Source organism: Xiphophorus hellerii, chromosome 3, assembly GCF_003331165.1.
Source record: "Xiphophorus hellerii strain 12219 chromosome 3, Xiphophorus_hellerii-4.1, whole genome shotgun sequence".
NCBI lineage: Eukaryota > Metazoa > Chordata > Actinopteri > Cyprinodontiformes > Poeciliidae > Xiphophorus > Xiphophorus hellerii.
The window spans coordinates 12,972,725-12,989,918 of NC_045674.1; the positions used below are offsets into that span (position 1 = coordinate 12,972,725).

At 44.4% G+C, this 17,194-nt stretch overlaps 1 protein-coding gene across 2 annotated transcripts; it reads right to left on the reverse strand.

Annotated features, from left to right (window-relative positions):
• Positions 1-298: 298 nt before the first annotated feature.
• On the reverse strand, positions 299-16,320 carry atn1 (atrophin 1). Of its 2 annotated transcripts, none has more exons than XM_032558148.1 (10): positions 16,045-16,320; positions 12,721-12,840; positions 12,271-12,372; positions 11,837-11,956; positions 8,906-11,709; positions 7,899-8,109; positions 6,271-7,759; positions 4,344-4,511; positions 4,043-4,223; positions 299-1,041 (listed from the first exon to the last, which is right to left on the reverse strand). In XM_032558148.1, exons 2-10 carry the CDS (start codon positions 12,745-12,747, stop codon positions 1,008-1,010), a joined length of 5,136 nt encoding a protein of 1,711 aa, XP_032414039.1. In that variant the 5' UTR covers positions 12,748-12,840; positions 16,045-16,320; the 3' UTR covers positions 299-1,007. The 2 variants fall into 2 exon arrangements, with proteins under 2 accessions (XP_032414039.1, XP_032414040.1); XM_032558149.1 differs by having other exon boundaries at positions 4,368-4,511; positions 16,045-16,319.
• Between the last annotated feature and the right edge of the window lie 874 nt (positions 16,321-17,194).

The following is a 17,194-nucleotide window of genomic DNA, read 5'->3' on the forward strand; positions in this document are numbered from 1 at the left end:
TTTTTCTTTCTTTTCTCCTTTTTTACAGTGCAGTCAGGAATGCTGGCTCTACAGGGTGGCTGCTGCTGCTGCTGCTCACTGGAGCGACTCACCTCCCATGTCTCACACTCATCCCATGTGTCTCTTATTAGCTACACTCACCCGAGAGAGGGAAGGATGGAGGGACGGAGGGAGGGAGGGAGAGGCTGGTGCAGAGGGGGAGGAGTGGGAGGAATTTGATATGCTTTGTGCACGAATGACTTGTATAAAACAAAAGACGGGGCAAAAACTCTGAAACACACACCAAGACTCGGGAAACTATAGCAAAAAAAGAGATTATAATTTATTCCCAGATCTTTTGTTTCTTTTGCCCTCATTTGCATCTTGTTTCACAAGGTAAATTGAAAATAAAAAATAAAAACCGACCGCCATACCATGAAAATGTAAAAAAATAATACAAATAATATGTGTTGTATATATAATTATATCATTATCAACAAACGGACGACATTAATCATAATAACAATACTATCATCATAAACAGAAACACTAAAATCGCTGGTCTCATGCATATCGAACGCCCCTCGGATACAAAAGAGGGGAGGATTTACTAAAAAGAGAACCAAAAGCTCCACCGGTTCAGAAGAAGCGCCTAGCTACATGCAACGACAGAAAAGAGACTCATGTACACATTCCTTCTGGCATCAAGTATTTTACAACATACTGTACTTCACAATCCTCCTCCCCTCCCAGCTAATATACTGTACAGAGCACGATACAAAACAAGGTTAATACAGGGAAAAGTTGGGACTCTGGTGCAGTTTGCAGGGACGATGTGCAACATTTTCACACCTTCTTCTTTTGTTAATCCTTCGAAATGTTCCCGTCCAGGTTCGGTTTGACAAGTTCCCTCTTTGTTTTCAGTGCTTTTCTTTTCTTTTTTTTTCTTGATTCAGTCTGTTCTTGCACAGATTCACATGTTTTGTTTCTACTTCTTGCCCGAGCCGCTCTGCATCGTGTCCCCTCCCTCACAGGGTCTTGTCACTCTCTTTCTTCAGGTGACTGAAAGATTTAAAAAGAAGAAGAAATGAGCTCAAGTTACATTAATGGAAAGATCAGCATCATTACATGCACCTTTATAGATTGTAAGTTTTTTGATAGCATCCTCCAGACACATGGTAGGCATTTATAAGAAGCCTTAAAACAAATTCATCAGCAGCATGATCTCACGCGGAAAAAGTAGAAAAATCCAACCTTTCGTTTGAGTACTTTTGTTTGTTTTTTAAAGAAGACGCTGTGGTTAACTCTTGGCAACCCTAAAGGTGCATTTCCACTGAAAGATACTTTTCTAGATCCCCTGCAGAAACCAGAACCAAATCAAGGTGACGCTTTGAGATGACCTTTGGTTTTGGCCATCCTCCTGTTCTGCAATTTTGTTTACAAACAAATTACTTAAACCGACCGCAGCTTTTTGGCCGATCACAGATCTTTAAAAAGCCTGCCGATTCCGGTTTTAGCCAATACCATTTTTTTTTTGTCTGGAATGTTGCTAAATAAAGCAAGAAAGTCGCTGAGTTGGTAAAAGTGGGATGATGATTGTTAAATGCAGACATGACCTGTCAGTCAAACCTTGATCACAGCAGAGCAGAAGAAGACAGAGGCTGATTTTTAGACATTTGCTAAGGTGGAGAAGATCTACCAGTCTCCCAAAATGAAGGACATCTGATCCGATTTCCCCTAATTTAAGCCTCAGTTTTTACAGTTTACTTTCAAATACATAAATCAAATCTGTCAACCTTAGTGGAAATATTCAATTCAAGGAAACAGAAATAAACACTTGAATCAAAAGATTGGCTTTATTTACTGGAGAAAGTCAGATTGTTCCAACCTTCTTCTGAGTTAAAAGTGATTTTAATTCAGTTTCAGTATTTATATACAATGACATAAATTGTGTTTTTTACTACAGGTTGTAATATCTCCTCCTTTCCTCTCATGCACAGAGTAAAGATCAACAAATGTCAAATCTACTCTGTTGCTTTTGTGCTAAACACAAGAAATGTTCAGGTAGATAAAAATATTCCAGAAAAAAAAACTAAAATATGCATTGAGGATTGCCTTGTAGTAAAAAGTCACTGAATCTCTTGTTCTTTTTTTTCTACCTCTTAAATTTATTAGAGATAATACTGCACAACAACCTGATCGAGCCCCCGACAGAAAAGAAGTGAAAAAGCGAAAAGAAAATCTTTTACTTTAAAAGTTTATAGCAAAGTCTGGCTGCCTGGAAGCAAAATCTAAACAAATTATTGGTGGTTTAAAACTTTCAGTCCTGGATTTAGGACAGGCTTAATCTGAAGTTTTCCACATTTGAGATCAAAATCCAGGCTGTCACTTTAGGCTTTATAATTGAAATTTATACCTGAATTATTAACATAATTTAGAATTGAGATTCTTCCGTAGGTCTTGATTAAATCCAAAAAAGTCACTGCATAGCAGAACTAAAAGCAAACAGGATACTAATTGATGTTAAAACACTCCGTTTTATTTCTCTCAAGCAAAATCAATACTTTTGTATGGCAATATGCCCAACAGTGTGTTTGGGTGATTATGTTGAAGCAAAACCTGTTTTATAAGATTCAGGAGGCAAGAATAAGAGAGCAATCATCATCAGAAACCGTTCTTTAAAGTGTCCTTTGTGGACAACAACTTCTAGGCAGGTCGACATTTTCAAAAGTTGCAGCTGATCAGCCTTGCAAAAGCCTTTTTATCTCCTGGAGTTTTTAACTTTTTGTCACATTGCAGCCTCTAACTTTAATGTATTTTACTGGGATTTAGGTGATAAGAGCACAATTCTGAAGTGGAAGTAAAATAAAGCAACAAAAGTGTGGGGTAGATTTTAATTTTTCCCTCTAAACTAAAATACGCCCAAGTGCAACAGATTTCCTTCAGAGATTTCCTTAAATCCAATAAAAATCTGTTCTGTGAAAGTTTCAGAAAATTACTGGCAGAAAACTACGGAGCTAAATTGGGGCCATAAAGTTTGTTGAAAAGAAAAAAAATCGGAAAACAATCTGGAAAGTAGTTTTGAAATTTTTTTTCAGTTTCAGCTTTTTCAAGTTTTCTTTTTTCTTCTTCTTTTGAACAAAATTTATGGCCCTAGTTTAGCTCCATACAAAACCTAAGAAGAAACATTTTATAGTTTAAAGCAAACTTAAAGACAACATCTCAAACTGGAGAAAAGGTTTTCCAGTTAAAATGACAGGCCAGCATATATGTAATTAAACAGCAAATAAGCCACAATTTTACAAAAAAACAAACAGTTTTTGGTAATTAAATAGAACATATTTAGTTTTGGATAAATATGTTCTACCCAAAATTTCTCACTTGGTAAAGTTTTAGCTTTTATGGGTCAAATTCTGTAAAAAAAAAAAAAAAAATCTCCCACTAAGCAACTCTTTTTTTTTATCCGATTATTAATTAGTTAATCCAAAAAAATACTCAAAATACTCAAAGGATTCCTCCAATACTGTACTGATGCTACGTGAAGCAGAAACGGTGGAGGTTTTCACATGCATAATTTTTTTGCAATTTAATAACTTATTTCAGACATGAGTAAAACAATAGAAACTAACATAAATAATAACACAAATAAACCAAAAACAAAGTAAAATAACCATGAAAATAATGCAACATAAAACAAAACAGAATGTCAACATAGCATGTCCAAAAGAGAGCAGGAGGAAGCTTATTTAATACTCCTTGTCATTAAAAAACAAAACAAAAACTATAAATTACCAGCTGATTTTTTACTAAAGATTATCAAGCTTTCACCAAAGGAATATGATGTTATTGCATTTTAGGCAACAAAATGATTATTTTCTTATTGAAAATAAGAAAATAAAAAGTGAATTTAAGTTGTTTCTTTGCATCTTTTAATGTAATGCATTGTATAAAAAAGGCTGAAGTGGTTAACTGAAGCATTTGCAAAAAGATTTATTTTTTTTCCCAATTGATCGTCAGAATAATCAGTTGCAGTTTAGACAGAACGGACAGACGGCTTTAGCACCTGAAATATTCGTCCTGTGTGAGGGAGTGGTGGTGATGGTGGTGGATCCACTGCTGTTCCAGGGCCAGTCTCTGGATCTGCAGCTCCGCGCTCTGGGCCTGCTGCATGGCCTGGAGCTGATGGGCCGCTGACATGGGACCGGTGAGGGAGGAAGGCTGGGGCAAGTCACGGAAAGGAGCACCTGTCCCCACAGCAAGAGTTGGAAAAAAGAGGGTCAGAGGTCACCGTCGAGAGCAAAGCGGCACGACCGTAATGGTTTTTAGCACTGTGTTGTTTTTAGAGAAGAAAACTGAACGAGTACATGGACGAGGAGCCTTCTCCTCACCGAACAGCTGTTGGCGAAGCACCTCGCTGTCAGTGAGGGGGTGAGCCAGGATGGGCGTGCCGAGTGCTGCTCCTGGGTAAGGAAGGCGAGCCAAAGGAGACCCCGACGCCAACGGGTCCATCAGGGGGTGAACCCCGCCCGCCGCTGGATGCCAGTGATGTAATAGGAAATACAGGACACACTTAAAGTGAGTCAAAGCAGGATCTTCAGAAGACGTTTTACATACAGGAGCTTTTATTAGATCAGATCAAAAGAAAGTCAGGGAATATTGCTGAATATGATTTGTAGAACAAATATTTAATCATACAATCACACAACTTTTATTTGGTTTTATTCCAGAAAGCAAAATGTAGAAAACATTCAAACAAGCGAGAGGAGAGCAAGGGCTAGTCCAAATCTGGCCTAATGTGTAGAGAAACTGATACATTTTTATACGTTTTGGCTTTTCATTCACACAAAAACTCTGTCTGATATCACTAGAAATGATTATTTATGAAGACTCTAAACAAAGTAGCGATTTAAGAAAACTCTGTACTCATGTTTACGTGTGTAGACGTCATTACAATCTATGACCTAATTCCCAATTGACATTGTCTTAGTTTTTTAATAACTATATTCTAATACACTATCTAAAGTACTTCAACCCATATACCTGGCTTTATAAATTAATCTCCAAACTCCTAACAGGAAGTCATGGTTGTTTTGAATCATTCTGATTGGCTGGCAGGTTTTAGCTTCGCATTATACTTCTGGGTTTGGTGTGTTTAAAAAACGACGCTCAGTGGCGGATCTGCGTGGGTTCATGTGGATGAAAACTTTTCTGAAACCGATCCCCTGTGTACAGTATTTTTTAAAACGACATGGAGTATGTGTGTACTCTGAATAAAAGGAACAACTTCAAAACGGATTCACCCATCTAAAGAAAGAAAGATCATTTCAGAAAAACACTAACCACATCAAATTACTCTGGGGTTAGTGTACAGCAATCTTGCTAAATAAAGATTCATGTTTGAAACAATCCTGTATTGCTTGTTTCTTATAGGTTGTTTATGTGAAATTTACAAATGTACATTTACAATACTGTTTTTCGAACAAAAGGACCAGAAAACTACTGGCGCCATCAGAAATAATATTTTTTTCTAAGATAATACTGAAATTTAAAGAAATATATATATTTTTGGAAGGTGTCTCTGTTTTTTCCACTGAATTAAGACTTTTTTGCATCATTGAATCCAAAAATGACATAAATTTTTCCTCAATCAGGTTAGGTTTTTATAAAAATTACATTCTTGTGACATTATCATCCTAAAAAGGTCTTAGAAGAAAAAAGAAAGTTTTCTGACAGGGTGTATTAATGAAATATTACAAACTTGGATTTCTGTAAATTGTACAATAAACACTATTAAGGGTAACGACATGTAAATTGAACATTATGTCCTCATTGTGTAAATTTCTCCATCTCTTTTTTGTCTTGATGGACTCGCTCCTCCTGCTCGTCACTCACTGAACCCAGATTCTCAACAAACCGATCCATATGTGAGAACAAGTCGTGCATTTTGATGCTCATGTTGCTCCATAGATCAGAAAGTTTACCAGATTGAGCAAAACCTATGTGATTTTTGGATTCAGCACATCAAAATCACCCTAAAACAGCTGAAAAATCCCAGACAGTTTTTGGCTGCTGACCAGTGTAATCACTTACAATCATTGTAAGTAAGAACGAAGTTTGGCTCTTTGAGTTTCGACTTTTGTTGCATTTTGAGTTTGCTGTCAACAGCATAATCTGTTAATTACTAACTCAGCAGATGTTTCGAAATAATGTTTTGTGTCTAACTTTGTTCATCTGAGGTTTGTGGTGCGAGCTGACTCTGACTCTGACAGCAATGGTAATAGCAGTTGGTACCTGTGTCTTGCTGGTGCAGGTGAAGATGTGAGTGGATGTGTGAATGCTGGTGATGATGAGGCGTCACATTCAACATCTGAAGACGCCCCAGGTTCTCTCCTCCACCTCCTCCCCCTGTTCCGCCTCCATTCCCCGCTCCTGCTCCTCCGCCTCCCCCACTTCCTCCCCTTTCTCGCTCCCTCTCTCTTTCTCGCTCTCTGTCCCCAAAGGCCGGCAAAGCTGCTCTGTCCCGCTCCCTCTCCCGTTCCCTCGCTCCGCTCCTGTCACGCTCGTACGAGGCAGGGGAGCGCGTGGGAGTCGGATAAGTCTCGGGCGGAGCAGCTGGGGCAGGAGGCGGAGGCACGTGAGAGGACAGGGAGTTAGGGAAAGAAGAGTGGGGCACTGGCTGATGAAGTGAGGAAGAGTTGGAGGTAGGTGGTTGAGGAGGAGCGGTTGGAGGTGCGGAAGGTGGTGCCGGGGCTGAGGGGGCAGATGAAGGGTGAGAGGGGAGGGAAGGTGGAAGGAGGGATGAAGGAGGAGGATTAGACAGTGACTGTGGAGCAGGAGGTTGTGGAGGTCGGGTTACTTGTGCCAGGGTTGGGTTTTGAAGGTGTGGAGGTCCAGGTGGAACAGGAGGAGGGGGTGGAGTGCCATAGAGTGACACTTCATTAGCTGCTGCACCTCCTGCAAGCAGCAGGGAGTGAGCATGTGCATGGGCGTTGCTGTGGGCATGCGCATGCGAATGAGCAAGTGCAATAGCTGCAGGGTCGGGTATGGATCCCACAGGATAAACCCGCTCATCACTCTTAAACTCAAATCCAGGCTTTAGCCGATCTCGATGAGCTGCCATTGCGTGAGGGAAACCCATGCCTCCCAAACCCGCACCGCCAATTCCTCCTGGTACGGGGCCCCCGGCCATCCCAGGGTGCCCCGGCACACCTGGACCACCTTCAAGGCTGCCACCGTACAAAAAGCCCAAGATGGCTGCTGCTGTTGCTGCATCGGTAGGTAGGTGGTGTGGGTGGCTCAAAGCATGGTTTTGTAATTGAGGGAGGAAGAATGAGGGGTGGACATGGGGGTGACCATGGTGAACTTGAGGGTGGTGTGCCTGAGCACGACTCGCTGCACTAAGAGGAGACATGGCATGTGGGCGAGCGTATTCGCTCAGGGTTCTCAGGGCTGGTGTGTCAGGTCCTAAATATGGACCTCCTAACCCAATTCCCAGGGCCCCCTGAGGACCACCAACCACTGCCGACGCCCCACCCATGGTGGGTAAGAGGAGGGAGTGGGGAATAGCGTGGGACAGAGAGGGGTGGAGATGATGTGTCGGTGGAAGATGAGCATGTGGATGTGAGGGGTGATGCTGTGGGTGAGCGGGAGCGTGGGCGACTACGTTGGCGGAGGAAGAGGCGGAGGAAGAGGAAGGGTCAAGAATGATGGAGGACGAGGGGGGGAAGAAGAGTGAGGAACCCTGGCGTCCCCCTCCAGCAGCACTGACATCCTTCTGGTGCTGGAAGAGAAAACAGATGGACAGTAAATCATGTGTATATGACCTACGTTCCTCCCCTCCCTTCAACAGATCAATTTAATCTACATCAAATCCATAAAATCTGACATTGGACATAATTATCACACTGAAATGTGCACACCTGTAGATGCCGATCCAGTTCTCTCTCACGCTCTCTTTCCCGTTCCCTTTCTTTCTCTCTCAGGTCTCTGGCCCTCTGCTCAACTTCCCTGCGAGCTCTTTCGATCATCTCGTTCCTCTTTTTCCACAGTTTGGAGCCGTCCAATGGGACAAAGAGGACATCGCTGCGGGCACAGGAGTTGCTGCTGCCTCTGTCAAGGACCTTGTGAAACCTAGAATCATTGGACATAATGTTTACAACTATTAGGAGTCAGTCTGATGTTAAGAACTAAAAGCACTTTGCAATACGCCTCTTGAACTTTTTCACATAACAACCACAAACGTCAGTGTACTTTTTTTGGATTTTATGTGTGAATACGCATAAAGCAGAGCAGTTTGTCACAAGGAGACACAAGTCCAAAATCTAAATGACAGTAGCAGTTAAAAGTACTGAAAAGTGACTCAGTCTGTTTTGAAAAAAAAGGAAGGGAAGCATCTTCATGGGCAAAAAGATCATAGATACACACACCAAAGGATTAATTGCAGGAAAAGGTATTAACTCAAGCACGGCTGAATATATTAGCATGTCCTCAGATTTTTATTTTTAAAATACTCTAAAGATAATTACCAATTTTCCATCCATTACAAAATTATACTGTATTTTCTGTTGGTATATCACATAAAATCCAAAGAAATACATACAAGTTTGTGAGTATAGTGCAGGGGTGCTCAAGACCAGCCCTCGAAAGCTACTGTCCTGCAACTTTTAGATGCATTCTTATTCCACCAGACTGGGATCAAATGGCTGAATTACCTCACCAGCAGCCATTCAGCTCTGACCAGACCTGGTAACGAGCCATTCATTTGATTCAGGTGTGTTGGAGAAGGGATGCATCGGAAAGTTACAGAGTAGTAGCTCTTGAGGACTGGACTTGAGCACTCCTGGTCTAGTGTGACAAAATGTTAAATGTGAAAAATCTCAGAGGTATTAATATTTTTGCAAGGCTCTTCATTCCAGTTTGATTTTACCGTGCTGATTGGCTGGCGTGAATAGGAATATCCACATGTTTTGGTTCAGGTGAGGGACTTCTTAATACCAGGGGAGGACTTTCAGTTTCTTCCCGGTCCTCTGGTGGTTCTTCCTTGATTACGGCTGTTGGAGGCAGACCTGAGTCTGAATGTCCCTCCACACCAGGAAGTGATGAGGTCAAGGCAGGTGTTGAGACATTGCTGTTGTTGTTGGTGGAGTTACTGAGAGGTGGTGGTGCCTTCGAGACATTCTGAGGTGAGGGTGCCTGTGAGTTTGCGTTGCTGCTACTGCTGACTGCGCTACTGTTGCTACTGCTGTTTGCCATGGTGCTGCCGTTGCTTCCGTTGGAGTGATAGGTGCCACTGAACTGAGGATGATTGTTCACAGTGCCATGGAAAGACGAACTGCGGCATCCAGGTGAACAGCTGGATGACACACCTGGAACGGGAAGTTGTGAGTTGGGTGCAGAGGAAGAACTAGAGGGAAAGGATGAGAAGGCTCCCATCTGATTGGTAGATGGGCTAGGTAAGGGAGATAGAGGTGTTGGAGGAGTTTGAGCAGAGGACTGATAGTGTGGAGGACGTGTACTAGGTCCCATAGTTGATTGGGGTGCCTGGGAATGGGAGCTTTGAGGGGGGTGTACAGGTGGCTGAGGAGGCGGATGTGGATATTGTCCATGATGGCTGGAAGAGGAGGAAGGAGAGAGTGCAGGAGGCTGATTAGGGCCTCCACGGCTTTGGTAGAGAGCAGACTCTCGCAGGTTTGAATCCCTCTCTCTGTCTTTGGGCCCAGGCTGGTAGTGGGGGTGAGGTGGGTGGGCATGTTGCGTTCCTCCTGTCCCTGGGTACTCTCGTCCCAGGTTTGGAGTCACTCCAGGGGAACTTAGGTACTCTCGATTTGTGCCAGCAGAAGGAGGTGCCCCAGCTGGAAAGTCTTTTCCTCCACTTGGAGGATAGTCTCTGTGGAAGTGATCTCCTCCAGTTGAAGGCATTTGTGTCTGGTCCATGGGTGGAGGGAAATCCCTGTTGGATGAATTTGGGGGATGAGAATGGGGATGCTGGGGAAGAGAGGAATGAGAAGGGTGATTGAGGTTGTTTTGGGGTGATGCAGGTGGGTCACGGTTCAGCATGGGGGCGACTGGTAGACCACTGGTTGAACTTGGGGGGTTCCCCTGTGGTATGGAGTTGTTATTAGGGTTGCTGTTGCTCACAACCTCTCTTGTCTGGCTCCCAAACTCATTCCATCTGTTGCCATCTTTGTCTCTTGGGTGCCCCCCTGCAGGTCCGGTGGGGCCAAAGTCTCTATTCTGATTTTGATTTGGCAGATTAAACTCCCTTCCTCCTTCCCGTTCCCTTTCGCGCTCCCTGTCCCTGAATGCTGAACCAAAGTCTCTTCGATCTGGACCTAAGTTGGGTCCATCTCTTCCTGAGCCTTGGTACTCCCTGTTCTGCCCTATGGGTATCCCCCCAAACTCCCTAGCTGGAATGCTGTTGGGGACACTCATTGCACCACAGCCATTATTACTACTCCCCCCTCCATTACTGTTGCTGCTGTTGCCAACAGGAGCAGAAAACTCTCTGGTGATCTCTCTCCCACCACACTCTCCTCTTACTCCCCTCTCTCTCTCTCCTGTGGGGCCCCTCTCTCTGTCCCCCCCCCCTCCAGCGTACCTGGGAAGGTACTCTCTGTGAGGGTGGGGGTGAGGATGGGGAAGGTAAGAGGGGTGGGATGAGGAGTGGCGAGAGGATGGCGGGTTGTAGACGGAGGGAAGTTGCTGCTGCTGCACGGGGGGCTGGTGCTGTGGGTGGTGGCTGCCAGGATAGCGGGAGTAGCCCCAGCTCCCCTGGCAACCAGTTGCTGCCCCGCCCTGCCAACTGGAGCTGTAATGGTGAGGATGGCTAGAGGGCTGGGTCTGAGGCTGAGACTGGGACTGGGACAGGGGCTGCGGGCCGGACTGTGGCAGGAGAGAAGGAGGCGTGGACTGAGCCTTGTCCATGAGTTTCTCTGTTTTTTCAGTTTTGTCTCTTTCTGTCTTAACCTCAGCCGACAGGTTTTGTCCCCCAAGCTCCAACGGCTTCAGGGCAGGTGGAGGAGGAAGCGGAGGGGGCAACGAATGGGGAATGTTGGGGCTGTTATGTGAAAAATCTCCTCCAGAGATCGTTGTCTTGTTTATGCACTGTGTGCTGGCTTTGGAAGTCATTCTGTTGCTTTCAACACCCGCTGGTGAGCCATACTCAACTTTACACATCAATTTGGAGTCCAGGGAGAAATATGATTTCCTCCCACTATTGCTGTCATTTGAGGACTCTCCTCCTCGAATAGAAGGAGTTAGACTAGAGGAAGAGCAGGGAGTGGAAGGGGGCTTTAGAGATGAAGAATCTTCAATTGTCTCTACGTCTCGTTTTTCCCCATCGCCACAAGATTCTTCTCCTCTCCCCTCTCGTAACGTTCTCCTATCCTCCCCGCTCACCTTTCCTGCACCAACCTCTTTACCTTTCTCACGTTCTCCTTGCTTTGGTGAATCGGGTCCATCAGAATCAGAGTCCAGGCTACCCAAAGGGGAAGCGGAAAGACTAGGAGATGAGGATCGATTGTCCTGGTCTATATCCCGCCCGCTACTCAGGCTGCTACTGCTATTGGCCAGGCTCCCTACGGCTGAACTCCTACTGCCCTGGGATTGGCCATCTTCATTGTCACTCTCCCGAGATTGGCTTGCAGCTGAGGTTGGAGGTGGAACAGTGGAAGTTGTTGAGCTTTCAGTCAAGTGTGTTGATGTTGGAGGATTTGTGTTTGGTGCTGAATCCTAACAAAAGAAATGAGTAACTTTAGAGTGAGGTAGAGTCAAAAATAGATTTTTGTCAAAGACAGCAAGGTGCAAGTTGCTTAATAAGGGATCTTTATATAAGAAGCTGACGACATGTAACACAAACCTGAACTTTCTGTCTCTTTGGAGGTGATACAAGTTCCTCCCCCTCACTCTCTGATGAATCATGTCCTTGTGATCTGCAACTGAAGCGATTTCCAGCCAGTTCCTCACCACCACCTCTTTGCTAAAACAACACAAGACTTTTAATTTTGTTGTACTGAATCCATAATAGGCTCATATCTGTTTTTAGAACAAAGCCTGCAGCTGCATGCGTTTAAACAAGAAGCATCAAAGGTTTCAACGTGCTGACAAAAAATGAGTTAAACAGTTCTTAACACTGCAAGGGTATGTCTGTAGCAACCATACTGATGACTCACTCACACACACACCAAATTCAAAACAGGCAGTTTTTCTTTGTTTCATGACTTTTATCATTTGCATGCATGCATATTATTACAGTCAAGAGGTAACGATGAGCACAAAGAGATGAGCTCTAACCGTCTGCCGGTCAGTGCGTTCAGGGCGAGTTGGGCTGGTGTGCGGGCGCCTGCCCCTTCTCTCCTCACTTGCCCCCCTCCTTCGCCCACTGCGCATGGGCATCTGCAAAGTTCACCAAAAGGGGAAAACATGGTGGGGTGGTGCAAAGTGTTAAATGTTTATGTGTTAGAGAGGAGAAAGAATGAGAACAAGAGATAATTGAAAGAAAAACAAGAGAGTTATTTGAAACAAAAGGGGTGGGGCGGCAGTTTAGGGTAGCAGTAGTAAAGGGAAAAATGAAAAAAGAAGAAAGGGGAGGAACAACAACAAAGACAATGACTAACCTGACATTTTGAAAAATTATCTAATTTCTCACTAATTATGACATAGTAAGACAAACATTGAGAAATTAAGCAACTATATACCCTATGACAATTCTACAAAAACAGAAAAACTAGACCTTGCACATACCGATTCTTTGTGCGTCCTTGTTTTCATTATCTTTCCTTTATAACATCCATTTCACAACAGAAGCCATTCCAGGAACAGAACTGGTTCCAGTTGTTTACCAACAGCAAAAGCTACAAAAACCTGCAGAGAAACAGAAGAGAAGAAGGCATGAGTCAACCTGAAGGGAATTCTGCTCAAGTACTCAATGTTTTTGTGAAAAAATAAAAAACACGATGAAAGAACGCAGTGGTCATTGACGTCATTTTGCTATCTGTACTCGCAGTGGAGTTTGTGAACTGGAGACATTTTTAAAGACATGCGAGACTATAAGAGCAGAAAAACAGCATTTAAATTCGCTGCATGCTCCACACTGTATCGGCACCACTGCTCTTCGCTGCACTCAAAACAATCTCCTCTCTGCTCTTAGGTTTCAGCACAGCAACGGAGAACTACAATCTCAAGAGGTTCATCCACTCCGACTGTCAGAATACACCGTTTGGTAGAGCTGCAACACTGGGATACTGGCATTTTGGAATGTAGTCTGCAGGAGACATACTGTGAATGAGAGCCACAACCCCCGTCCTTCTTCCACCTTCCCCACAACAACCCACAGCTACTTGTGGTTAACCCACATGACCTGGTTATGGTCAGAAGAATCACAAGCTTATTTATTCAGCAACCCATTAGGGGAACGAACAATGTCAAGATTCTTTTTTCCATGTGGTTCCGCTCGACAGTGAACAGTATGCACTCATCGGGTTTTCTAATCCATTCATTCATGTGCCACTATGATGAAAAAAATGGCTCATGAATATTAAATGAGGTTAAAAATAGTGTGCAGGGTTGTAAGAGAAAAGAAAGAACAGCTAGAGTAGAACCAGAGTGTATGAACACTGTAGGTGAGTCATGTAGCAGTTTACTACACATGCATTAATTAAATAAAAGGCTCCTGCAGCAGGTGTGAAATCAGGAAAGTCGCAATCACTGATATTAATGAATATGCACTCACTGGTCTCTTTATTAGTCACACCTGTTCAATTGCTTACAAAATAAATAGCAACTTAGCCAATCACATGTCAGCAACTCCATGTATTTATGCATCTAGATGTGCTGAGGAGGATATGCTGAAGTTCAAAGCTCTGGCAACAATATTTAAGAGCTTCTGAACGTGGCATAGTTGTTTGTGTCAGGCGAGCTGATCTGATTATTTCAGAAGCTGTTGATCTGCGGAACTGTCAAGCATGACCGTGTTTCTGGTTTATGGAGAGTTGAGAGAGAAAATATCAAGCAAGCGGCAGTTATGTGGACAGAAATGCTTTGTTGAAGGCAGAATGGCTCATAGGGCCAGAAAGGCAACGGTAGCTCAAGTTAACACTAGTTACAACCAAGGAAAGTGAAATACAAAACACTTTGACCCTTAAAGCAAATGACTACAACAGCAGAAGACCATTCCCGTCAGCTAAAAACCTAGAAATAACACTAAAGTTGAACAGGACGACCAAATCTCCACAGTATCTGCCATATTGATACCGTAGGGTCATAGACGACATGAAAGCATGAATCCCTTCAGTCTTGTTTCAATGGTTCAGGTTGGTTGTAGTTCTTGTATTCCTATTGTTTCACTTATCTGAGACTGGTTTGGAGTCTTATCTGAGACTGGTTTGGAGTCTCAGATAAAGAAATGCAGACATCCTTCTCCCCCAGTGACACTATTGCTCATTCTGGGGGTCTCAAGGTGTTGCTACACCAATGTAATCAACTAGCAGGATCTGTCCTCTCAGTCAGATCTATCCAGTATGCCTCCAAAGGAAGGCATCTTGATCAGATGCTCAAACCCCCTCAAGTGACCCTTTTCGATGTGGATGAGCAACTCCATATTGACCTCCCTCAAAGAAGATGGTTTTCCACATCCTACATCTAAGACTGAGTCCAACCACTACATGGAGGAGTGGTGCGATGGTCTGGGGAAAATTAGTACCAATTATTATCATTTAAATACCAAAGCCTACCTGAGTATCGCTAATGACCGTATCTGCTGGTTTATAAACATAGAGTGCCCGATGGTTACTTCCAGTATGAAGGGCATCATGTCACAAAATCAGATCATCTCAAACTGCTTCCTTGACAATGACAATGACTAAATAAGCCTCTACAGTCACCAGATTTCAATAAAGAATAACTCTTTTAGGATATGGTGGACATGAAGATTTGCATCACACATGTAAAGCAGATAAATCTGCAGCAACTGCGTGATACTATTACATCAATGTGGACCAAACACTTGTAGTAATGTTTCTGATACATTGTTGAATCTATTCCACAATGCATTATGGCTGCTCTAAAGGCAAAAGGCAGGTCCAGCCTGGTTATACCTAAGTGGTGGACCAACATATCTTATCGCTGAGTCTTGCCAACCTTTGGTGTAGGGGGATATGTTTTTGGCACACTTTGGGCCCCTTGATACAAATTAAGAATAGCTTAGACGTCAAAGCATGCTAAACATGCCAACAAATCTGCAGCAACTGAGTGAACTATCCTCTCAAAATGGACCAAAATATGTGTTCCACAAATTATTCCTGTCTGTCTACTCATGTACTAGCCAAGGCGAAAGGCATAGTCCCTTAATTTACTTGCAGATAAATTGATTAATAACGCAGCAGCAGCAGCAGCATCCAGTAGGGGGTCTGAACAATGCCTCTCAGTTACAGGTGGCATCCTTGCTGGCCTGCCAGTGGTCCACCGGTCATCAAACACCAGCACTGTCACCACCAACTCGCAGCACATGCATCATCAACAAACTGGCCTCTTCTCTCTGCGTGTGTGTGATGCAAAGCAGCAGCATGCAGTGGCTCTGCTTACATCACCAACGATCGTGCACCGCAACGACTCTTTTCTTCCTGCAAAAATGTTACTGATACACATGCAGAGGGGGGGACCGAGCATAGCTGCAGCCTATATGCTACCAACAGCGGAGCCCCAGCCAGCCAGCCAGCCAGCTCCTCGGCGACGTGTTCAGCAGCACATATATGACTCCACAGTCTGCACGGATGTCTGTTTTCAAAGCGATGCACATGTTAGAAAAAGGTGAATCGGAATGGCGATTTGCTTTGGCTCCCCTCAGACCCCATTTTTTCCCCCTCGCAGGAATGTGGATGCACCGCGTCGTGCAGCGTTTATTCGCCAGGACATTTTTTTTTTTTTTTTTTTTAGTTATAGCAACGCAGATTGATGATTGTGATGATCATGATGATTAGCGCACAAAGAGTAGGTACAAAAAAATGGCATGGTGAGAACAAACGTGGCTCACAAACAGAGGAGTGCAAGAATCCATTTTCTGCTTCTTACCTATAATATCCAGCGATGCGTTCTCCCACTTTGCCTTTCCCTTTCTCCCCTTGTGTGTGTGTTTTTTTTTTTTTTTGCTTTATGTTGCACGCCGACACGCACACCTCAGGGCCCAGGCGTCTGTCAGCAGAGCCTGGCGCTGGCTCATGTTGCAGCGGGATCCGATCATAACAATAACGCAGAAGAAATCTCCTGCTACTCCTTGCAGGGGGAAAAAAAAACAGGGGTGCCAACTGCAGACTGTACAAATTGATGCCTCTTCCCCACCCCCTTTCGGTCCCCCCCTTTTTTTCTTCCTATTTTGCACCCCCCATCTCTCTCTCTCCCCCCTCTTTCTTCAAGACGACTTGCACTTTTTTGTACCCCCTCTCCAGTCTTACAGTCAAAATATTTAGCGAGAGAGAAAGAGAGAGAGAGGGATGCACGTCGGGTGAGGGAAAGGGAGAGTGGTGAGGGCGTGATTTGCATAAGGAGAGAAGGGGGGAGACATGAGGAGGAGGAGAGAGGAGGAGGGAGGAAGAGAGGCGCAGAGAGAGGGCCAAAACTCTGAAGAGGGAGGGGATCAAGAGGGAGGGTCTCCTTAGACTAGTCCCTCCAGAGTCACCTTTACTACATGGAGAGCTTGAATAACTCGCCGCAGTAAACCTCAACGAGCAAAAACAACAACAGAACCATAAATGTCTGGTTTTAATAGGTAAATGTGTGCGCTTCCTAGATTTTTCCACTATGTTTTAAACAAAGGAGCCTCGGACTCGTTTGGAAACAGTTGAATGTGTCTGTCTGGGAGAGGGTTGCAGCGGTGTGTCCAGTCAAGCGGCTCTGCAGACCTCCTCCTCCTCCCCGCTCCTGTCGTTCACTCCTTCTCCTCTCCCCTTCGCACAGCCCCCTGTCCCGTCTCCTATTGTGTGGTTACCGTGGCAACCCGTCCGGAGACTGTGCGTGGTGCGCCTGCGTGGCTCCAGCCCTCCTTCATCATCATCATCATCGCCACCAGCAGCAAGCAGCCCGAGGAGGAGCGGCGGCGGCGGCGGCGGCGGCAGCAGCAACAAGCGGCTTCGGCAGGAGCAGCGCGTCTCGGCTGGCGCGCCCTCTGCTGGCGGGTGCCGGAATTGACACTAGATCTGATACATTTGGTTTGGAAATATGATAA

Bases quoted from the DNA above. Each gene is read 5' to 3' on its own strand.
- atn1 (XM_032558148.1), bottom strand. From the start codon at position 12,747: ATGAAAACAAGGACGCACAAAGAATCG. The intron at 11,957-12,270 runs GTTAGAGCTCAT...GTGTTGTTTTAG, and splicing joins AACGCACTGACCGGCAGACG to CAAAGAGGTGGTGGTGAGGA. The intron at 4,224-4,343 runs GTACTCGTTCAG...CTGTGGGGACAG, and splicing joins GGAGAAGGCTCCTCGTCCAT to GTGCTCCTTTCCGTGACTTG.